We start from the raw sequence: 24,022 nt of genomic DNA, 5'->3' as shown, positions 1-24,022 counted from the left end.
AGACAGTTCTGCCAGGCAAGTATTTGAAATAACCCCTCCCTGACAACTGGTGGACATTCGTGCTATATAACTTATAGTTTTTTTTTCTTCCCTGCAGTATGACCATAAAAAAGTATTTTTTTTTCACTTCAAATCCCACAATAAAATAAGATAAATAATAATGTCTAACCCTCACTTATAACTTAACCTGAAATAAGCATAAGCAATTTCAAAAATACTGTTTGTGTTTCATATGCAGTATGAGGGAAATCGCTCGCTTTTTTAATAAATTTACAGCTAGAGTCGAATCGATCCAATCATCACACTGGCATCTATCAACATTCATGAGGGGAAAATACAAATTGCAAGCAATAAAAGTTTAGACCAAGTGTCAAATAATTGAAATTCTAAACGCAATTCTTAAAGTTTTGATTTTTAGTAGCAAAACTACTTTTCTGCAACTATATTAATTAAAATTGACTTACTACAATTCTAGCAGGCTTTTTCTAGCTTGGTGTGTCTACTTGGGCCATTGCAAATTTTTACCTAAAATTTGTTTTCTTTAATATTGTATTGATTAATAGGTTTAATACCAGTATACAGGAGTCGATTTAGTGGTGTCTTTATGTAAAAAATGTCCTACAGATATAGGTTGTTGAATAAAAGGGACAAGAAAGCAAAAAAAAATCTAGGGACAATTTCTCCTGTAAGTTATTTTGTACCCTCACTTAAAAATAGTTAAAAACCTTACATGGACCTATGAGAAGATTTACTATGTAGGAAAACCATATAAGCGGTTAGCTACAAATAGACTCATAGACAGGCAAACTTTAATTTTATCCTATCATATAAAGTAGTAAAGTTTTTTTTGCCTGAAGCTTAAGAGTTCAATAATTGATTGGAATCTGTTTGAGGTAAGCATCCCATAGCTCTAATGTTGGTTTTAGTCTGTTTCTATTTTAAAAACAAATCTTGAAATGGTATCAATACATTTTTAAACCCTCTCTGCCTCTTCGAGTACATAGCCTCTAGATGCTAGGGGCGCAGCCATTAGTAGAATCATATATTATTACCTTTTCTTTAAATTTCGAACTTTTCTCTAAAAAAAACAATATAATAGTTTATTGTCACTTTTTATTCAAAATATGTTTAGCCTTGTATTGCAACGCCAATTGAACCATTTGCATTGTATTTGTTCATTTATTCCTTAATTTTGTTAAAATGTTTTATTTTTTTAAACAAAAATCCGTAAAGCAGCTTTTTAAAAATCTTCGAAATCTTTTTACACTTTGTCACTTGTTTAGTAAATAATGGATAAGGGTCAGAGTTCCTTCACTTCAAGTACTCAGGAAGAGGTATGTTAAATTTATATAAGAAAAAAAGGAAATTAATTTATTTAATACAATTCTTGAACCCAGTAAAAGTGTCTGAATGATTTTGACGTAAGAAAAAATATTAGCCAAAATGAGAGGCCAGTAAAAATTTTACCATTGGTCAATTACAGTGTATGCTGGCCTCTCATTGGCTAATTTTTTTTCTTACGTCATAATCAGTCAGACACTTTTACTGGGTTCCAATTCTTAACATATAATAATATACGCGTAACAGAATATATGTTTTGCGTGGTTTGTATGGTTTGTATGTCCAGAAAGGTGTCGTAACAAGAACCTTGTTCATAATTATCTTGAACAGGCTGGATTCCAGTCCAATTTGTTGAGTAAAAAAAACATTGTTTTATGGCTTTAAAGACAATATTATTTTAATTTTAAGCTAAAGGCAAATCTTTTATTTTTTCCTAAAATAAAGCAGTTAAGCCATCATGCTGAAAATCCGGCAGTTTTTTTATGGACACCGTCAAATAAGGTATTCTCAAAGCTTCCTAATCATTGAGAAGCTCTTTATAGTGCCAATAAAAAAAATACAAATGACTAATTATAGGCCAATACAGAGACTAAATTACTAATGGCAGTCCAGTTTATATTTTAATTGACCAATAATAGGCAAGTATAACGTAATTTTTCATAGGCACTATAAAAAGCTTCAATCATTGATTATTATTTTATGTTGTTTTTTTTAAAAGAAAAAAAGGAATGATGAATCTGATATGGATGAAACAAACCAAGAGAAACAAAAGGTATTTAAACTTAACTATTGTAGCGCAGCAATTTGTCCGTTTGTTCGTGCTTCCATTGATAGTCTGTGATTTTTTGTAGCGCAGCAATTTAACAATTAGGAAATTTTAATATGTCCGTATGTTCGTTTTTTCATTGATAGTATAAACAAACATGTGCCTTCTAAACATATTATCTTTAACAGTTGAATCTTTGAATAATTAAAATTAAAATGCTGCTAGCTTAAAGTGCTGTGTTGAACTTGAACTTTGACCTTTTAAAAAAATGTTATATAATATTTGTATTCATTTATCTAAAGGCTTTAATATTTTATAAGCATAAAAGTTCAATCGCCATCTTAAAACCCGTTATGGTGCTTACGATAATAAAAACGGTTTAACGGTTTAATTGATATATTCAGCTGATGCTAAAAGTCTGGTTAAAAAGTCTATTTTATTGCAGTGACTTCTGGATAAAAAGAGAACAAACCAATTTTATTTAATTTTGTAACCATACCTTTCCAGATTATACCAACAACAAAATTAATTCGAAAAAAAATCACGAAATTTCAGCTGTCGTTGGGGCTCAACACATTGTAGATTTTACGACATCTTCATCCCCCTAAATATTATTTTATATTTATTTCGCTTGTTGGTTATACCTTATTCCTGATACCTTTCATGCAATTAATTTGATTCTCATTTATTATGACCTAACCTTATATCTCTACAATTTGCAAAATATATTTTAAAATATTTTGTGATTTTGATTACTCAATAACTAATCTGATATTGAAAATTGAGATTATTTAACAAAATTACTTGATATTAGATTTATTTCAGGAAGACAGTCAAAATTTTGTTGTCATATTTGATCCAAATTCAGAAAATAATGTAAGTTTTTTTCTCGTATTCATTCGAATCCGGTGGATAGGAACCGGTTCTCATCCATACGAAAAAACTATGTCTAGCATCGTATTATATCCAGCTTTCTACGACTATAAAAATGTACAATCATAAGATTAAAACTAGTTTTTTTAGCCCGTGCCTTCGGCATCTCGGGGCTAAAAAAACTAGTTTTAATCTTATAATTGCACATTCTCTATCCGCGGAAAGCTGTTTATGATACGATGCAAGAAATATCTATTTTAGTACCGAAGCTACTATATAATTTTAAATGTCCTTCTGTCAGGTACGTTTAGGAGGGAAACGTTAAATTTCCACCTGCTACTTAGGAAAGACGGCTGAAATTTATTATGAATATGAGCATTTTTTCGGGGGGTAGGGGATGGTTTATGGGTGAGGGGGGGGGGGGTGTAGGCCCTCCCCAGAAATATAGATTGAAAACATGAATATAATAGAAGGTTATCTAACAAGTATAACTCAATAGATTATATGCTTTAACTGGGTAGATAAGTTTACAGACACGCCATAATCTAACAATTTAATTAATATACATCATACAAATAAAAAAGCTAAGAACAAGTGTATATTTATGATATATTTAAATCAGGACTCCACTGAAGCCCCAAACATGGATGATTTAAGACTGGAAGAGGAGAAAGCTTATGGAGTGACACAAAGACTTGGCTCTGAAGAACCTACTGAGGATGAATTAAGTGATAAACAGGTACTCAAATTTCCAAAGCAACACATTAATTGGATGAAAAAAGATAAAAGCAACACATTAATTGGATGAAAAAAGATAAAAGCAACACATTAATTGGATGAAAAAAGATAAAAGCAACACATTAATTGGATGAAAAAAGATAAAAACATTGCATAAAAATTGCATTATTTTTACATTTTTGTGAGTTTTTTTTTAAATCTAATATTGATACTATAAATATAATATTTACTACTAGCAGCTACGCCCCTAGACCAACAGATAGACAGAGATCCTGTCACTTTTATAGGATGATAATGTGTGTACAATATTAGTTATTTCTCGCATCGTATTATAAACGGCTTTCCGCGGATATAGAATGTACAATTAAAAGTTTAAAACTAGTTTTTTTAGCCCCGAGGTGCCGGAGGCACCGGCTAAAAAAACTGGTTTTAATCTTTTGATTGTACATTTTTATATTCGTAGAAAGCTGGATATAATACGATGCTAGACATAGTTTTTTCGTATGGATGAGAACCGGTTCCTATCCACCGGATTCAAATGAATACGAGAAAATTCATTCTTTTTAAGGGTGATGAAATTGCTACCGAGAAAGAAAATTCACCTAAAAATGATAATGAAAGAAATGAAACGGCCAACAAAACAACCAAACCAGAAAAAGAAAATACTGTTGTGAAAGATTCAACAGAAAGTGCAGGTATTATTTTATATATTAGATTTTATGATCATTGCAAAATAAAATTTGTTCTTATAAATGTTTTATATCTGGGGAGGAAGGGGTTATGTTCAACGCCAACCTCCTTGTATATAAGCCCCTATAATATCTTGAAGGCCTAGCAAAATCTTGTGATTTTTAAAAATTATTTAGATTTTCTATCTTTTCATAGGTCATGTCTATTATTTATATCTAATCCCTTTTCATATGGAACGTATGTGTTTAGGTCTTTATTTTATCAAAAACACTATCTTGTATATCTGCTATGAAAATCATGTTTCGCCGTACTTAGATGAGAAAGACAAGCATTTAGATTTCTATAGCAGTTGCGCTACTAAAAAAAGAGTGAAAAAAGTTAAAGATTAAATAGGGTTTACAATTTGCAACATGTAGAAATGGATATAGAATATATTTGTATATAAAAACAGGGGGAAAATTGTCGTCAATTTAGGTTGCTAACATGGATATTATTTATTGGTTAGTTAGTTTATTCAGAAGGAGGGGAGGGGATGTATAAAGAGGTGGATGAAAGCAATCGTTATTTTAACCAGCTACAAGTTTTACTTTCCTAGATTTTAATATAATCTGGTCCATGATCCAAGTAATAAATAATCCATTCATACATTCATCCATTTAACATCAACACAAACGTTTCCTTGGTCTGCTTATTTAATGGTTATTGTAGCATTATGCGAATATGAAACACTAAGCAGATCTGATATCTAACACCACACAATTTTTATAGGCACATTAAAAAGCTTCTATAGAAATTCTTCAAAATATCATCTTATCAAACTTAAATATCTAATTAAATAATGAGAAAAATATTTTCAGATGTTGTCGTAGAAACAGTGAAAACAGAAAATGTAAACCCAGAAGATGATATCTTCCCATCAACTTCAGGAACTGCAAGACATGAGGTAGGACAATGAAATACAAATATTTTTGTCTAAAAGCATTAAATTGTCTTTTTTGTATAAATGTACTATGTTCATTAGATTTTGCATTCTTATAGAAATGTCTCAGACATTGCCAAATTTAGGTGAATCCTAAAATGGTGGGTCTGGCTCTCTGACATATCTTAAATTTGGCGAACTTAAAATTTTGCAACGCATTGATAGAAACAAATAATTTCTACTTATGATTTTTACATTCCATATTTAAATTTAATACAAATTATTAAAGAATTTAATTTTGTATGACAAAAGCATAGATTATAATTTTAAAAATTAGCGACGGTATCGCAGATTTCTTCGCAGGAAACTAAGTAAAAATTTTAATCAATTTTAGGATGACTTTACAGTTTATTTTTAGTAGCGAATTTACTCTATGTTTAACCTTTAACGGTTGGTCGAAGGGAGGGGGAGGGGGGAATTGAACGTTCACTCTGTTATCTCGGTTTCTACTAGAGCTAGACGGCTAGAAATTTTTGTGCATGTCCCCTGTTTAATATTGAATTTCCGACAATAAGTGGATCAAAGTAATTTTTACTTTTTTATTGAACAACCTTGTTTTTTTTGGGCCTCTTTTACTTAAAATTTTAAAAGGCTGTAATTTATGTACTCTTAAAGCTAGAAGAAGAATTTTTTTCAGAAAATGTTACCTTTATGTATATATAATATTAGAAATCCCAAATATAAATTTCGGCGGCTGCAGCTGTACTTGGCAGTTTCCGGACGCTGCAGACAGAAGTCGGTAAGAAAACAGCGCTGGATTTTTATGAAATTTAAATATGTCAAATATACATGTTAGAACAGCTTAGGTTTAAAATTTGAAGTCTCTAAGTCGAAAATTGCGGTCACAAGAGCCTTTCAAAAAAAAGTTCATGAAATCAAAGGGTTTGTTGTTTGATTGATATGTGGGGGGGGGGGGGCAGATCTGACACTTTTGCGTAAACAGGGAGTATAGGCCTTGTCTTAGGAGGGAGAGGATAGGTTATTTGGGAAAAAAGTTTAGTTTTGGGGTGTATTTTCCTTATATTTAATTTTTTTTATAGGTCTCCAGGTTCAGGTGCTGCAGGCTGGAAGGTCACTTCTGGACAGGTATAAATGAAAAAAAAAATTTTTTTTGAAGAGTTAGAGATAAACTTATCAAACCAACTATGCATCTTTTGGGATGTTATGAGCATATATGAAGAATAAATAAAATCCAGTTTCAGGTCCTGCAGGCCTCCAGGTGGATCCTGGACAGGTAAAAAATAAAAATTTTCACTTTTAAAGTTAGAGCATAACTTCTTTTACAAAAGTTGCTACTTTATAAATAGTATTAACTAATTTGAAGAAAAATTTGAAATTGGGCTCCAGGTTCAGGTACTGCAGGCCTCCAGGTGGATCCTGGACAAGTAAAAACTAAACATTTTCAGTTTTAAAGTTAGAGCATAACTTCTTTACCAAAATTTACTACTTTATGGAAAGTATTATCTAATTTCAAGAAAAATTTGAAATTGGGCTCCAGGTTCAGGTACTGCAGGCCTCCAGGGGGATCCTGCAGAGGTAGAAAATAAAAATTTTTACTTTTAAAGTTAGAGCATAACTTATCTAGCAAAAGTTGCTACTTTATGGATAGTATTAACTCATTTGAAGAAAAATTTGAAATCTGGCTCAAGGTTCAGGTAATGCAGGCCTCCAGGTGGATCCTGGATAGGAAAAACTAAAAATTTTCACTGTTAAAGTTAGAGCATAACTTATTAAAGAAAGTTGCTACTTTATGGATAGTATTAATCAATTTGAAGATAAATTTGAAATCGGGCTCTAGGTTCAGGTACTGCGGAGCCTCCAGGTGAATTCTGGACAGGTAAAAACTGAAAATTTATATTTTGAAGTTAGAACAAAACTTATTTAACAAAGGTTGCTACTTTATGGATAGTATTAACTTGTTTGAAGAAAAATTTGAAATCGAGCTCAAGGTTCAAGTTAAATTAAACCATTTTGTTACATTTTGAATTATATCTGCAAAAAAATAATAACAATTGACTAAAATAAAAAAAAAACATATTGTCAACAGGTCAGTCACTAAAGGAAGCCTGCAGGAAATACACTGCTCTAACTGCGGTAAAAATCCAACAAGCAGACACAATACCCCTAATTTAATGAGTTAATACTATCCATAAAGTAGCAACTTTTATTAAATGAATTATTCCCTTTATTTTAAAAGTGAAATTTTTAGTTTTTACCTGTCCAGGATCCACCTGGAGACCTGCAATACCTGAACCTGGAGCCCGATTTCAAAAGTAGCAATTTTGTTAAATAAGTTATGCCCTAACTTAAAAGTTAAATTTTTTAGTTTTTACCTGTCCAGGATACACCTGGAGGCCTGCAGTACCTCAACCTGGAGCCCGATTTTAAATTTTTCTTCAAATATGTTAATACTAGCCATAAAGTAGCAACTTTTGTTAAATAAGTTTTGTTCTAACTTCAAAAGTAAAAATTTTCAATTTTTTACCTGTCGAGAATTTATCTGGAGGCCTGCAGGACCTGAACCTGGAGCCTGATTTCAAGTTTTTCTTTAAATTAGTTCATACCATCAATAAAGTAGAAACTTTTGTTAAATAAGTTCTGTTCTAACTATAAAATTTAAAATTTTCAATTTTTACCTGTCCAGAATTCACCTGGAGACCTGCAGGACCTGAACCTGGAGGCTGATTTCAATTTTTTCTTTATATATGCTCAAAACATCCCAAAAGATGCATATTTGGTTGAATAAGTTGATCTCTAACTCTTCAAACTAATTTTTTTTTTCATTTATACCTGTCCAGAAGTGACCTTCCAGCCTGCAGCACCTGAACCTGGAGCCCCTTGCCGCACATTTATCGGTTGGGGGTAGGGCTCAACGCCCTTCCCCCTCTATTATCTCAGTGCATGGCCCTTGTTTGATAATGAATTTCCGACTATAACTGAGCCTAAGTCAATTTTCGCTTTCTTCACCTTTTTATTTAACAACCTTTGTGTTTAAGTCCTTTTCTACATAAAAATTTCAAAAGGCTGTCATTTTTTTATCTTTGAAGCTAGAAAAATAATTTTTCCAGAAAATGTTTATATTTATATAAATTTTATATTACAAATCTCAAAACATAAATTTCGGCGGCCGCAGCTGTACTTGGCACCTGCCAGCCACCGCAGTCGGCGGTCAGCGGGAAAACGGCGGCGGATCTTCATAAAATTTTAATGCATTATGTAGACGTGTAAGAAAAGCTTAAGTTTAAAATTTGAAGGCTCTATGTTAAAAATTGCGGTCACAGGAGGCTTTTAAAGATTTCTGGAGACCTGGAGGATCTTGGACTTGAACACCTATATTTCATATAACTAAACCAGAATAGCTAACTGTCCCATAATGATAAACTCACATACAGACGGACAGACCCTAATTATAGAAAAGCTTTGCTTTTAAAAAACTAATATTTATTTACTCACTAACAAAATAAAAATGTTGGCAGATAAAAACATTTTTTAAAGCAAATCTACTATGTAACTCACTTTGTTTTTCTACATGTTATTCTGTCACTCTACTTGAAAAGCTCTGAGGAAAATACAAAAAAATATAAAAATAAAAAATAAAAGCAGAAAAAAAATTACATTGACACGCTGACAGACATTTCAAATTATAGATAAACTTCACCAACAATTTCAAGATCCATATTTCAAATAAATTTGTTCCTGTAAACATAATTCACTTTGATACGAACTTATTTGAACACATGCGAACGAATTCAAATTAATAGATACTTGATCTAAAGTTGCTTGTAAGTTTTCAAATAAAGGTTACAAAGGAATTCGATTTATTTACATATGTAAAATACATTATTATACAGATTTTTATTTTGTTTAAATTTTGATTATTGGTGGTGCATAAACCACCACTTTTTTGAACGCCCCCATAAAACGTTCCCATGTATAAATTGAAGAATTATTTCTCTTAAAGAAAGGCTATTAAGTACAAAGTTAAATTATTTCCTAGTAGCGATGCTACTCTATTACTATTAATATTACAGAAATTTTACATGAGTATTAAAGTAAATATCATAAGATTAGCACTAGTTTTTATAGTTAAGGCATTCGGAACCTTGTTTTCACTTATTTTCCATGGAAAGATGTCTATAATATGATGTGGTAAATTTCTCAGCAAAATTTATTTAGAATCTACAATATTTGTATAAACAAGAAACAAAATATTTTTCTTTTATTTAATGAAAAAAAATAATTTCTTTTATTTCACGAAAAAAATATTTTCTACTTTACATCCCTTTTGTCCTTGTTAACACCGCACCGTATAAACTTTGTACAGCAGAGAAAGAGTGGGCAATGACAATAGTACCCAAAGTTTTAAAATAACGTTTTCTTATTAGTTGGCTTAACAATTTTGGGGATTGAGTCAATTTAAATTGGTTGCTTCATTAGGTTGATTGTTCACACTTTTTAACCACAAATTTTAATCTACTGAAGGGGTTATTCTAAGTATCATCATTGGGGTATATATATTAATTTATCGGCCATTGTCTTATTATCATTATCCCTTTAGATCCATTATACCCACTACTGTATACCCCTTCTAATTTAATTTGCTTTTGTGTATTGATGAAACAATATGCTGAAGTGATAGCATGCGGAAATGAACGCCCAACGTTGAATTGGTACTTTCCCCCCCAACTAATTTGTCTAACTACGCCTCCCACAATACAAAACTGTATAAAAAGTAGTAAGAAATTAAGACGGAAAAAACTCGAGATATCTGTCATGCACGTAATTCGTGGACCCACCATTTTAGGGGTCACCCAAATTTAAATTACCTATAACCGTTCGTAATTTGGTAATTTTAAATTCTAAAAACCAATGTAATTTTATGCTTCATATTTGATATTTAGTCAAATAAATCTAAAAATTATATAAGGATGCTATTTTTATGAAGGTTACTTTTTCACTTTAAGTTTCTTTTACCCTTATTTGTTTTGGTAAAAATCATATGTTTATGAAATGTTTAACAACATTAGACAATGAAAATAACTATTATCAATGAAAATGATCATATTGATTATCTACGATTTCTTAGGAAAATGATAGTGATGCTAATCTAACTAACAGTGAAGAAGAGGGTTCTAGTGAAAGTGAAGATGATAATTATAGAATGCATACTTTTGGTGATGATGATCCTAGATCCTTAGGTAATAATTTAAATTAGTTTTTTAGTAAAATAGAATATCTATGCATTTAATAAAGTCTTTACTCAATAGTAGCTGAGTATCCACGTGGATATTCAGCTACTAATGGGGTCATTTTTGATATTCAGCTACCATTGGGAAATTTGTGGATATTCAACTAGCATTGGAAAAACAAAGTTTTCAAACAATTCTTTCGGATTTTTTTTTCATGTAATGTAATAAATATAAGCAAAGCTTTTCTACATAAAGGGTATTTATCAACTCTGTAATCGTTGCTTTGATGATTATATGACTATTTAAAACACAATGAATTTTTAGCCCTGTAGATCATTTTCAATGTTATATACGAAGCATCTCCTTATTCAAGTCCTGAAATTACAAGTATGCCATATACTACGCTTTTAATGATGTTGTCATCCTTGTTATAAAAGTGATTATGTTCAAGGTGCAATAAGTGGGTAGAGAAAAAATCTGTAGCCATTTTTAAGATTTACTGTTCTCTGTAAATTACCATTAAAGTTATCTATAATTAATCAAATATTTGTTGGTACCTTAAAGACATTCGATCTTATTCATGCCTTTTTTGATATTTGGTTGTAAATCTGTAGTGAAGTTAAATGATAGGCGTGAATTGCTTGCATTAATTTGCTTAATTGATGAAAATTCCAATAGGAAACTATTGTGGATATTTAACTACCATAGGAGAAAAGTGTGGATATTCAATTATACTCTAGGGAAATATGCGTGGATACTCAGCTACTATGGGGGAATTCGTGGATACTCAGCTACTATTGAGCCAATTTTTTTTCTCAACACTTAATTTAGTAATAGATTTTTCATAATATGAAAAATCTCAAGAAATTGTTAAGATTTTTCCACCACAATTTGCAGAGAATTTGGTCAAGTTTAAAAATTAGGGTTTTTTTGAGTTGATTAATATAAAACCTCTTAAACATGTCTCATATTTGGGGTAATAATTATACCTGTTATTAGGTTATCAATTAAAAGTAATTTCATAATATAAGATAAAAGCTTATTCTAATATATATTTAGGATATTCTTACTTGGAAGTAATAAGAAACCATCTTCACGAAAGCACCGAGGATCTAGCAGAATTAGCAGATGATATCAAAGATGAAATTACTACTGAAGCTTTACTGATAAAGGTATGTAAAGCTTACAAATAAGATTTACCCTTGATTATTTCAATTATATACACGGTGTTTCAGAAAAAACTGCGTTTTTCGTTTTTCTGACACAACCAGAAGGAATACAGAAAAAACGTTTATATGTCCTTATTCTCTGTAAAAAAGTACATCAAATTTATAACAGGTGTTTTTCATTATCTCTAAAAATACGGCCTCTATGATAGGTACATAGTTTCCAAAAATGCTTTATGTGAAAAATGTTGTGCAAGAAAAATTAAAATAACTTTTCTATTATGTATAAAAAAATTTAGAATTTCAATATTAATTTAGAAAAAGGTATAAGAAAAGTACCTTAATGAGTTTTAAAGGTTAAATGCTTTTTAGCTCCTCACAAAAGCATTTTTAAGAAACTGCAATTTGTCATTTTTTCACATTTCTTGATTGTGATGCATTTGCAGTAAAAGAATCTTCTTTAATAACGTAGGTTATAGTAAAAAGAAAAAAACTCCTTTCTATTTGACAAAAAAATCTCTAAAGATAAAAAAGTTATTGAAGTTTGAATTTTTTTATTAAAGCATTTAATTACAAATTATGGATAAATTATGAGTTTATATCTTAATCTGTCAATCAAATTAAAGGATTATAGGAATAAATGAGGGGTGGGGATTTACGAACATGAGCAATTTTTAAGGTCATGTTTCTTAAGTATACAAAAAGAAAAACTAAATATTTGTTTTCAGTGAGGGAATTTTAAATGAAATTTTTAGTGTAATTGGTAGAAAATTGTATTGGCCGTATTAAAGTGTTGTTTTCAAGTGAATAAATTTTTGAAAACCAACCTTAAGGCACAAAATTCTACTAGAGAAAAGCATCATACGCATCTTTTGAAATATTTATGCTTTAAAATGCGCCGTTATTTTCAGATATATTAAAAATCACCTAGCTGTAACAATTTCGATGCATATTTTTATAGAGAACATTGACATATAATTATTTTTTTTGTACTCCTAATGGTTGTTTCCCAAATTCGGAAAACGCAGTTTTTTCTGAAACGCCCTGTATATTGAGCCTATAATTTTATCAAACAAAAAATCTATTTCTAGATAAATATTTTTCTATATTCTAAGGTAGTTAAATGTTTATACATTTTTTGTTTCTGTTCAGTAAACTATTGGAAACAGCAAGGTTTTTTTTTACATTTAGTCGCAAATAGATCTAATTTCAAACTATTTATTAGAGGGTAATATCTTATCTTTTAAAAGTTAATCTGTGTTTTTCATATCTTTTTAGAATTAAATTCGAAGAAAGGGATATAGTGAGTTATCCATCCCTTCCCCCTACACCCATAAAGGACAGAGCAACAAACAGACTAACTATGCAATTGTTGATATGACAAAGTAAAATTAATGATTAATTTTTTGTTATTTCTATCAAAGATAGAATAAAGTACAAACCCCCTTGTGCAGGATTCATATTTTCTAAATTTTACAAAAAAAAATAATTATATTGAACTTTAATGTGAAAAAGTATTCTTACATAAACTATTCAAAATTTCAAATGTGTCTTTTAGGATGATTTAGTTGGCAGGTTGAGTGATTTAACTGACAGGGTACATGAGAGAGGACAAGAATTCAAACAAGAAATTTTACAGGAAGGTTTAAAAATTGGACTTTACAAAATTTAAAATTATAATTATATCCTTTCTTTCTTTTGGAGATTACCCAACACATAAAAGCAGATCTAAATTTATTTGAATATCAAAATAAAGAAATTACATGAATGTCAACAATCCTATCTCTATATCCTTAAAATTTTATAAACGACTTTTCAATGTTACATCCAAAGTTATTATAAGTAAGTAAATTCTTAATTACATTCTTGTTAGAAATAAGGAGAAATGTCTAATCAAAAACCACTTAAAAATAAATAGAACATCCACTCAAAGTTATGTAAAATAGTTTGATTTTTAAAAATATTTAAACCTGAACAGGAGGCAGATGAGCTGAAGAATGACCTAACAGCCTTGACTCTTCAAAAATTTCAACAACTCAGAAATGGTCTCTTGAGAAGAGTTTTTGGAGATAACTCTGATTACCTTGATGTTCTTGTACAGGAGTTTGAAACAAGAGCTAATGAACAACTAGACAGGTAATTTCCAAATAATATCTAACTTAGTTACATTTGTAAAAAAAAGCTTTTTCATTTGTGTTCGTTCTGTCTGTCCGTAACAAATTACTATTATCCTAAAGGGATAGTTTCACGAAGTGCATTTAAAAAAAAATAGTGAATTGTAAGTGTTTTCTATTTTAAATAACGTAGTAGTGCATAATATAAAGTTATTGATTAAAATTAAAAGATTTGACCAGGGATTTTCCTTAAAAAATGAGTTTTTCATTTTTATTTTCAACTTCGTTGCATGTTATATATGGCAAAAACTTTTTTGTCATAAATACAACTTTAGATAGCATTTACTAGTTAATAGAACTTAAAACTTTTTATACAACAAAATACACATAACAACAAAGAATGACCAATAAAATATTTAGTATTGTACTTAGAGTAGTGATCTTTTTATATGTCTTAGTAGAATATATTAGGCATTGGATAGATATGATTGTGATAAAGAATTTTAACATTGACCTGACCGAACTTTTTTTATTTGACAATATCTAGAAAAGTTAGTGATTTGCAACATAAATTACATGAGAATGGTCTTTATATATATATATATATATGTTGTATAATTAGTTAGTATTTCCGCGTGAGATAATGTGTAGGTATATTGTAAGTAAACCGGACGGTTTTTTTTTTTTTTTTTAAAGAATCTATAGAAAACCTGTCCTATAATGAACCGGACGTAATTTTTTAAGTTTTTTAAGTAACTTTTCCCAAGGGGAACCCCTGTTCAATTTTTTTATAACTCTTGTGAAATATGTGGAAAAAGATTCTCTGATATTGGTGTTTTGGCTATACATATTTGGAAAAAAAAACATTCTCATGTAATTTATGTGGCAAATTACTTTAACTTTTTTAGATATTGTCAAATAAAAAAAGTTTGGTCTAGTCAATGTTAAAAATTCTTTAACATATAATCATATCTATCCAATGCCTAATATATTCTACTAAGACATATAAAAGTTCACTACTCTAAGTGTGGTATTCGGCAACCGTGAGCCATGCCTATGGCACCCCTGATCTAGGGTTCGGTGGAGGGTCAATGGCCCTCCCCCGAGTCCTGGGGAAGGGGTCTAGCGACCCCCTCCCTATGCTTAAAATTAATGATTGAATCTGTCATGTTTATTATGGTTAACTGTATTCTTAATTCTCCCCCACCCTTTTCAGGGATGGGGGATCATTATTGCCCAAACTGACCATTGTATATGTATTATGATGCTTTTATGTTATGATTATTTATTCCTATCCATGTAATTATTGTTTGTTGTATATAGCTTTAGTATCTTTTAAACCTTCAATAAAGTGACAACTGAAATAGATGTTGATCATTATCTAGTAAATGCTAGAGAGGCGTAGCTTCTCTATAGTAAGGTGTCCACGTCTGTCACACTGCCGTAATCTAATTGAACTCCGGTGTCTGCCATTTATCCTCGGCGGATACCACAACTTTTGGTGACAGCTGTGTGAGATTACGGCGAACCACAAGTGTAGAGCAGATGCGCATCTGAGGCTAAGGTACTCCCAGCAGTGAATCTGGCAAAACTGACGCAAGCAACCTGAATTACCCACCCTGGACAGCAAAGTTTAACTCTGCATCCGGCAGTTGTGGAAGCGAGACAGCGAAATTTGACGAATAACCGCGAGCAGCGCCGATATCTAACGGAGAATTGAGCGCTCAAAGGGCTGAAACAGGCCTGCGGACCGGCTGAAACAAGCCAAATAAGTGTAAACGGCTGCAAATAGGCCAACTTTACTGCAAGAAATAGCAGGATCCGAACCAGTGGCGCTAGCAGGACGGGACATTCCCTGCCGCCATCAGCCGGATTTGGATCAGCGGCGCTAGCAGGACGGGACATTCCCTGCCGCCGATAGGCTGAAACATGCCACATAGCTGCAAGCTGCGAGCCAACATACGAGTGTAGTGCACCAGAACAGAGAAAAACTACGTCAACTCCAAGTATCCTGAGAGGCTACAACGCAGCCACCCATCTAGAAAAACAGATATTATGTTACATTGCAGGGATTACCACCCTGGTGTGATGGCTAAACAATAGATTTATGAGCAAAGCTTGGCAAACAAATTGTTGTGTTGTGATAAATCTAAGAATAGAACAGGCTTGGATTTATTGTGTATTGTGATAACGGCTAAAAATAGAACAGAGTTGGTAAACAAATCTGTTATGCAATTGTGATAAGGACAAAAATAGAAGCTAGATGTAATAAAATAAAGACCCTGATATACAATCAAAACACCTCAAGCCCACAGCACAACAACAATACACCCCTTATTCCAAGGGAAAGGGAGGAGCCCCTCTCCATTGAAGGCAACTACAATCAGGGTGATATAATAGATAAGCCTAGGATTAAGAAGAAAAGGCACTATTACACCAGCACACAGTTACCTCCCTCCCTCACAGGGGAAACGGACGAAGTTACCCCCGTCCCCTCACGCGCTTCCCCCTTCCTACCCACACTAGACTAAGTCCGTCTGTAGTGTGGGGCTAGCGATCGGACACGCAGAGCGCCATTCACGGGTAGCGCAACAGAGTGCGGAAAATATCATAAATTCAACGGACGAAGCGGACCAATGAGAGAGCGAGTTGAGGGGTGAGAGCGCGTTTTCCCCGTGTGCGCGGATTTGACGGTGCGGACGCGCGTTGCAAGGACAGGAGATTTCACGCACACACACACACACACACACACCGGAGCGGAGCTACTCCATAGCATTTAACAGGGGTATTTTTAGCAAATAAAGAATTACAAGCTTCTCTCCTTCTAGCTCTAGTGTGATAAAGGAAAACCCAATCAGTTCCTGACAGCAGTTCAGACCCTCAACATCTATCTACCCCTACCAGCCTACCCTACAACCTCAGCACCTAACTAGTGATAAGTACAGCTAAGTTATATCTTTGCAACTAAACTACCAACCTAGTGATACAAACAGTGTTGGCTGTTAGGCTAGATAGCCTCAAGTGACAAACCATTCATTTTAGTACTGTATAACTTTGTGCCCCGCCGTTGAACCGTTGACCCAATGGACCAGCCGCAAGCCCCAGGAGGTGACCAAGCCCCAGGATGGCTCCAGGATGACCCTCAACCGGCCCCAGCCGAGTACCGCAAGCTGATGCTGAGCAATCTGCCGGAGTATAGAGGGCCGCCCAAGCAATCCTGGTCGTCACATATCCGCAGACTCGAGATGTCATGGGCGGCTTACTGCGTGCCACCTCATGATTCCCTCAACCGCCGCAACGCCCTCCTACTGTCACTGGTAGGGCAAGCGGCGGAAATGGCGTCCCATCTGTTTGGCGAGGCAGGCCAAGCCTTGACCTACGAGCAGGTCAAGGCCGAGTGTGAAATGTTATTTCGTCCTGCTTTTGAATCCCAAACGCTTAAACAAGCGTTTAGGGATTACAAGCAACACTCGACAGAACCGATACAGGCGTACATATCCACTAAATGTGCCCTGTATCGGGACGCCTATAGCCATGAGGATCTTGAGTTGTTGGTGGACGAATTAAATCGTGGAATTCGTAACGCCAATGTAAAACGCATCATGATGGGTCATGAAATTACGAGTGTACCTGAGTACACTCGTAAGGCCATGTTTACCGTCACCATGATCACAAAGCAACTGAAGGAAGGTGTGTGCCTAGTGGACTCTACCGACGGGCTGACTGGATCCGCCAGCATCCAGTTGCCCCAGTATGATGATTCGGAGCCAATGGAGATTGGCGCATTGGCTCCGGGTCTCCACCAGATGGGGAAGGTCGCTCCAGATGACAAGGTTCCAGGACGCTGCTTCCGCTGCCAGGGGAGAGGCCACCGAGCTCGAGACTGCCCAACGCCTGTGGAAGTCAGCCTAGAGGAGAGACGTACCCAGCCACGCCGTGACCGTTCTGCCAATTGTGAGCGTTGTCACTATGACGGTCACACGGCGGCCGACTGTAGAGCTGACTGGGCCCAGGTAGCCAGCCGCAGGCGCACCGCCGATAAGGGCGCCCCTCCAGGGAAGCCCAGCAGAGTGGCCCACATGGAAGGGGGCGCGCCCCCAGCACCCCCGCAGCAAGCAGCCGTGCCCAAAGCTGTGGACCGAGCCGATGGGATGCCGCAGTTTGGGACTGTCCCAGCTAGGATCAACGTACTGGGCGGCGCGGCTGAACCCAACCGGGTTGGCCTAGGCTTCAGCCTCAACCATCTGGGGCCAGAGCTGATACAACCCAACAATGTCGCCGAGTCAGAGATTCTGAGGCCCCAGCATTTTAGCCTCAACATGATGGAACCTGCCCGACTGAGCCTACCCAGCAAGAGTGGAGGGGCGCTGCCCAGCGTCCCTGAGACGGTGTACGGGGAGGCCCTGGCAGCCGCCGAACGAGAGAGGCAGGAGGTGCTAGCCAGCGCCTCTGCATCGATGTATGGGACGCCACCCGGCGTCGCCACCTGGGATGATGGGGGGGTGCTATCCAGCGCCTCCCACCTGGTGCCTGGGGCGACAACCGTCGCCGCCACCGAGATACCTGGACCCTGGAATGAGCCAGCCTCCAACTTGATGTCTGGGGCGACAACCGTCGCCGCCACCGAGAGACCTGAGTCCTGGAACGAGCCAGCGGTCCCAGAGGAAGGGGTGACACCCGTCACCCCCAGTCAGCCAGCGCCACCAGCCTGCAGGGAGAGCCCAGCTACATGCCATCCAGAGCCCCCTGCCAGCCAAGGGAACCCAGCTGCTCAACATCAGGATAAGTTGAATTTGTTAAACGTGTTGTATCCAAGATATTGTAAAAACCCAGCCTTGCCTGTGCCCCCTGCACCAGAGGCTGGGGAGATTGAAATTTGGGAAAATAAGGACTTGCCTGTGCCACATGCACCTGAGTTCCTAGGGCAGGGGAGGGAAGTGAGTAAGGGCGAGCCTGTGCCACATGCACTTCAGCCCCATGCCACTGGGCATGCTTTGGACAAGGGAAGGGAGCACTTGGGGCTAGGGGAGCCGACACCCAGGCATGTGCCAGTCGCTTGCCAGTCTGTCATTGGGGAGGGTATCGGGGTGCCCCGGCCGCATACAGATAACGCTCAATGGAAACTTGTATCTAGCCAGGAGCAGCCCAGCCGTGTCCAGTCCCAAGAAGCAGCCGTGACCAGAGCTGAAGATCCCCAGCCGCGTGTACGAGGAAGATGGTTGCCTGGAAGCCTCTCCCATTGGTGGATGGTCCTGTGGGGCCTCCTGCTGGCAGCCGTGTGGCCTACAACCAGCTACGTCCTGGTGGGATGGGACTGTGCCAACCCCACCCATGTCACATCCTACAATAAAGAAAAGATGTGTAACACGGAGCCCCTACACCAGGAGGTGCCCCTGGGCCATGAAGTACACGTCCTGCAGCAAGTCAAGGTGAGGGAAACCACCGGGTACAGTTGTCAACTCACCGTGTCCCAGTGGACATTCAGGTGTGGAGTATGGGGTCACCTCAAGGTGACCTCGGTCCCCACCCTCATGAGGCCAACCAAGATAGACCCAGAAGCGTGCCGAGACCTGGCCAGGAACCGAGTCTACACGTTGCCAGGCAAGACCCAGCCACTGACGTTCCAGCTGAACCATCCCTTGTTCTTCACCATCGATATGGTGGGCGCCCTCGTCAACAGCCCCGAGGGGGTGGGTTGTGAAGGGGAGGACGTCCACTTCGAGGGCCAGCTATACCGCAACGAATTAGTGCTCCAGGAGCGACGGCTGCTGGTCAAGGAGGAGACCTATGTGGTGGAGGATGGACGGGTGGAGTCCCAGTCTGACCACCTGACCCTAGAGTGTCCCCATTCTGAGCTGTCCTGCATCACTGGGGAAGCAACCTACGTGTGGGACCACCTGGGAAGAGATTGCCCCTTGAGGCTGATCCGCAGCCTCCAGCCCAGCCTGGTGATGGATGCATATCTGGTTGACCATCAGGCCCAGTTTTTCATCAACATGACCAACCCCACCTCGATTGTGAACTGCGACTTCCAGGCCCATGCCACAAACCATCCAGCGTTGTTCGTGGCAGCTGACCCAGCCGCGGCTGCGCTGCCCAGAGTGTCGGCCAGGGATGTTGACGTTCCCCTTCAAGCCCAAATACATGCAGGTTATATTGGGTTTACCCTGGAAACGCGCATGAAAAGCACCGCAGCAGAAGAAGTAGCGGCCAACTGCTGGAAGCTCCAGCAACTAGACCCGGCCTAGATATACCACACTTTTCTGGGATCTTGCTGAGTCAAGTATCAACTGTTGGGAATATCAAAGGATGACTCCATGCAAAATTTGAGCCGGATCCGGCCAAAACCGGCCGTGAATTTTATGAAAAACCGGTTTTTTCCGGTTTTTAGGGGGTATCTGTAAATCGATTCAGCTGGAGCAAAACCGGTTAGAGGTACAAAAAATTTTACTTCACATGAAATTTAGCCAATGCAATTGCCTACAAAAATGTACTTCATCATCAACTTGATTGGACAACTCTTTCCCCTCCTAAATGTCCATTAAAACCTCGGAAACGGCAAAAATCGCCAAAAATCAAGCCTTCGGCGGCAAATAACGGCTAAACGGTCAGCCGGAGGCGAATGAAACATGAATAAAGAAATGTCTGCCTCAAAAAGTTGTTCAACATCAAAGAGATGCTTGAAGTCTCTAAAACGACTCCTTTCCCTCCTTTAAGGGGAAAAACTGAAAAAACGTGATTTTCAAAAGTATGCCCACTTCGTGGGTGTGGGGGGCACTGAACCCGTCACCCCAGGGTCACCAAATATAAAGTCTAGGCGGCCCACAATGCTGAATTTTCACCAAGTGAAAGTCTTGTGTCATTATCTCTTATGAGAAAAAAGTTATTAATTAATTAAAATTTCAAATTGTGATTTTTTGATGGATTTCTTTGATGAAATGACAGGCTGGTCAATTTTTAGGCCATTTTTTGCTGTTTTCGGCCCGCCACGCCCAAACGGTTTGAGATAATCTCACAGGACCTTTTGCCCGACCTAAGCCTGGTTATTTGTAAGGTCTAAGAAAAAAAAATCCCGGAATGGATGAAGCACGACGTCGCTGCGCGCCGTCAAAAATCGCTGGTCGGCTCATTTTGCCCCCTCAAACCCTCACCTCGTGCCATTTTTCTGTATAAAGATTATAATTATAATCTTTTGCGTAAGTCTGTTTTTTTTCCTAGACCTCACAAATAACCAGGCTTAGGTTGGGCAAAAGGTCCCGTGAGATTATCTCAAACCGTTTGGGCGTGACGGCCCAAAAACCGCAAAAAATGGCCTAAAAATTGACCGGCCTGTCATTTCATCAAAGAAATCCATCAAAAAATCACAATTTGAAATTTTAATTAATTAATAACTTTTTTCTCATAAGAGATAATGACACAAGACTTTCACTTGGTGAAAATTCAGCATTGTGGGCCGCCTAGACTTTATATTTGGTGACCCTGGGGTGACGGGTTCAGTGCCCCCCACACCCACGAAGTGGGCATACTTTTGAAAATCACGTTTTTTCAGTTTTTCCCCTTAAAGGAGGGGAAGGAGTCGTTTTAGAGACTTCAAGCATCTCTTTGATGTTGAACAACTTTTTGAGGCAGACATTTCTTTATTCATGTTTCATTCGCCTCCGGCTGACCGTTTAGCCGTTATTTGCCGCCGAAGGCTTGATTTTTGGCGATTTTTGCCGTTTCCGAGGTTTTAATGGACATTTAGGAGTGGAAAGAGTTGTCCAATCAAGTTGATGATGAAGTACATATTTGTAGGCAATTGCATTGGCTAAATTTCATGTGAAGTAAAATTTTTTGTACCTCTAACCGGTTTTGCTCCAGCTGAATCGATTTACAGATACCCCGTAAAAACCGGAAAAAACCGGTTTTTCATAAAATTCACGGCCGGTTTTGGCCGGATCCGGCTCAAATTTTGCATGGAGTCATCCTTTGATATTCCCAACAGTTGATACTTGACTCAGCAAGATCCCAGAAAAGTGTGGTATATCTAAGGTCCCGGCCCACCCGGTGCGTGTCCAGGGGAGCACGTTCTCGGTACTGAGGGGAGACATCCTGCTGCAGCTGACCTGCCAACGCCATAAATACGTTGTCCGCGAACACAAGGAGTGTTGGGACAAAGTGCCAGTAGAGCCCACAGGTTTCGTAGACGCTGTGACACGGGTATATAGTGAACACGCCACCAAGATTCCCTGCTCCTCCACCTACCCCCTGACTGTGCACGCGGAGGAAGGCTGGATAGAGTTAACCCCCGCTCCCAAGAAAAGGCCACCCCCGCTGGATACGCCTAAGCAATTGTTGACAGAGCCCCTAGATGACTTCAGTTCAGGTGGCTTGTATTCGCAGGCTGAGTTGAACGACTGGCAACAACTGCTGGCGTTCCCAGCATACAAGAGTGCCATGCTGACCGGCCTATCCTATGGCTCCTGCGTTCAGCAAGGCAGCTGTTCGGCCACAGGAGACCATGGGATAGTGTCCTACAACATTAACCGACTGGCGGAGGAAGGAGAGGCAGCCCTGGATGTCTGGGCTGGATTTAGACAAGCCAACCACGAGTGGGGAGATGGCGCAGCCATACTGTGTTTACTGTTGTTGATCCTCAAACTGCTGGGGGACCTAACCATCATTTCCCTGGCAGCAGCACAAGGAGGAGTCCGGGCAGCCCTGAATGCGATATCACAAGTGTTCCTGTACCATCCAGCTTTGTATAGGAAAGCGCTGGCTAGAGCCAGGCTCAACCATGCCAAGTCCCGGGACTTTTCAGTGGACTGGGATGCCATTCCCATCGGCAGGGAAGCAGCCGAGGAAATGGTGTCTATGAAATCAACTGACAGCGGGCATGACCGCCCAGGTAGGCCAGGACCGCCCTCTGGCAGACCCCGCGGCCCCTCAGGAGGACAGGCCGCTGCTCAGACGATCAACCTGGCAGCCAGCGCCCCAGCCGCTGCCAACAACAACCAGCAGGCCCCACTGCTGACCGTTCCAGCAACAACTGTGCCACCAGCAAACCTGATACCTGCCGGCGCTGACCAACGTGTCCAACCCAAGCCAGCCTCTGCCTTCTATCCCACATTGGGAGCCCATCAACCCTAAGAAGACACTCACCACTAGGATTCCATTGAATCATTATCGTTGTATATATATCTTAGCCCTAAGGAGCGGACCGAAGGCCTCAACCACTGTCGGAAGTCTGGTAGGAAAATCATCTCCCAGCCTTCCGAGGGGAGAGTTGTGGTATTCGGCAACCGTGAGCCATGCCTATGGCACCCCTGATCTAGGGTTCGGTGGAGGGTCATGGCCCTCCCCCGAGTCCTGGGGAAGGGGTCTAGCGACCCCCTCCCTATGCTTAAAATTAATGATTGAATCTGTCATGTTTATTATGGTTAACTGTATTTTTAATTCTCCCCCACCCTTTTCAGGGATGGGGGATCATTATTGCCCAAACTGACCATTGTATATGTATTATGATGCTTTTATGTTATGATTATTTATTCCTATCCATGTAATTATTGTTTGTTGTATATAGCTTTAGTATCTTTTAAACCTTCAATAAAGTGACAACTGAAATAGATGTTGATCATTATCTAGTAAATGCTAGAGAAGCGTAGCTTCTCTATAGTAAGGTGTCCACGTCTGTCACACTGCCGTAATCTAATTGAACTCCGGTGTCTGCCATTTATCCTCGGCGGATACCACATAAGTACCTTAACTCTTTAAATACACTTCGTAGAACTATCCCTTTAGATAATAACTTGGCATGTAATTGCCAAGTAATATCTAAACTAGATCATTTTTTTAAGCATAGCTTTTCTTCATTTTTCGTCGGTCCATCCGTCCATAATAATTTGCTATTATTGTTAACTTTGTCCAGTTCGTTCACTGATTTTTAAAATAGGGATTCTTAAAACCATTAGGTATATAATGTTATCTAAATAAAGTCTTTTTTTTGCATGTATAATGTATTTTTCTTCAGAGCCCTAGGTAGATGGAAGATCCCGGTAGTATTAGCCTTGGCAGCTGTCCTTTATCTCTTCTGGAGCCAACAACAGCCTGATACACCTCCAGAATAAAACCTGTTGTGACTTATAAATCCTTCGTCACATATCTAAATATTATGCTATACAAAACTT

At 37.7% G+C, this 24,022-nt stretch overlaps 1 protein-coding gene across 1 annotated transcript; it reads left to right on the top strand.

The window, feature by feature from the left end:
* Positions 1–1,244: 1,244 nt before the first annotated feature.
* LOC145314512 (uncharacterized) lies at positions 1,245–24,003 on the top strand. The gene is made up of 11 exons (XM_080154439.1): positions 1,245–1,334; positions 2,060–2,113; positions 2,933–2,983; positions 3,603–3,719; positions 4,287–4,413; positions 5,266–5,351; positions 10,474–10,585; positions 11,636–11,748; positions 13,301–13,383; positions 13,723–13,878; positions 23,866–24,003. The coding sequence occupies exons 1-11, from the start codon at positions 1,290–1,292 to the stop codon at positions 23,960–23,962; spliced, it is 1,041 nt and encodes a 346-aa protein (XP_080010565.1). The 5' UTR covers positions 1,245–1,289; the 3' UTR covers positions 23,963–24,003.
* The last annotated feature ends 19 nt before the right edge of the window (positions 24,004–24,022 follow it).

Source organism: Acartia tonsa, chromosome 1 (genome assembly GCF_053477335.1).
Source record: "Acartia tonsa isolate MP-2025a chromosome 1, ASM5347733v1, whole genome shotgun sequence".
In the NCBI taxonomy this organism is placed as follows: Eukaryota; Metazoa; Arthropoda; class Copepoda; order Calanoida; family Acartiidae; genus Acartia; species Acartia tonsa.
The sequence above is the reverse complement of the archived record's forward strand: the minus strand, read 5'-3'. Positions and strand labels throughout refer to the sequence as shown.

Coding starts and splice junctions, on each gene's coding strand:
- LOC145314512 (XM_080154439.1), top strand. CDS start 1,290: ATGGATAAGGGTCAGAGTTCCTTCACTTCAAGTACTCAGGAAGAG. Junction 5,352..10,473: donor CAGGAACTGCAAGACATGAG/GTAGGACAATGA, acceptor ACGATTTCTTAG/GAAAATGATAGTGATGCTAA. Junction 13,384..13,722: donor AAACAAGAAATTTTACAGGA/AGGTTTAAAAAT, acceptor ACCTGAACAGGA/GGCAGATGAGCTGAAGAATG.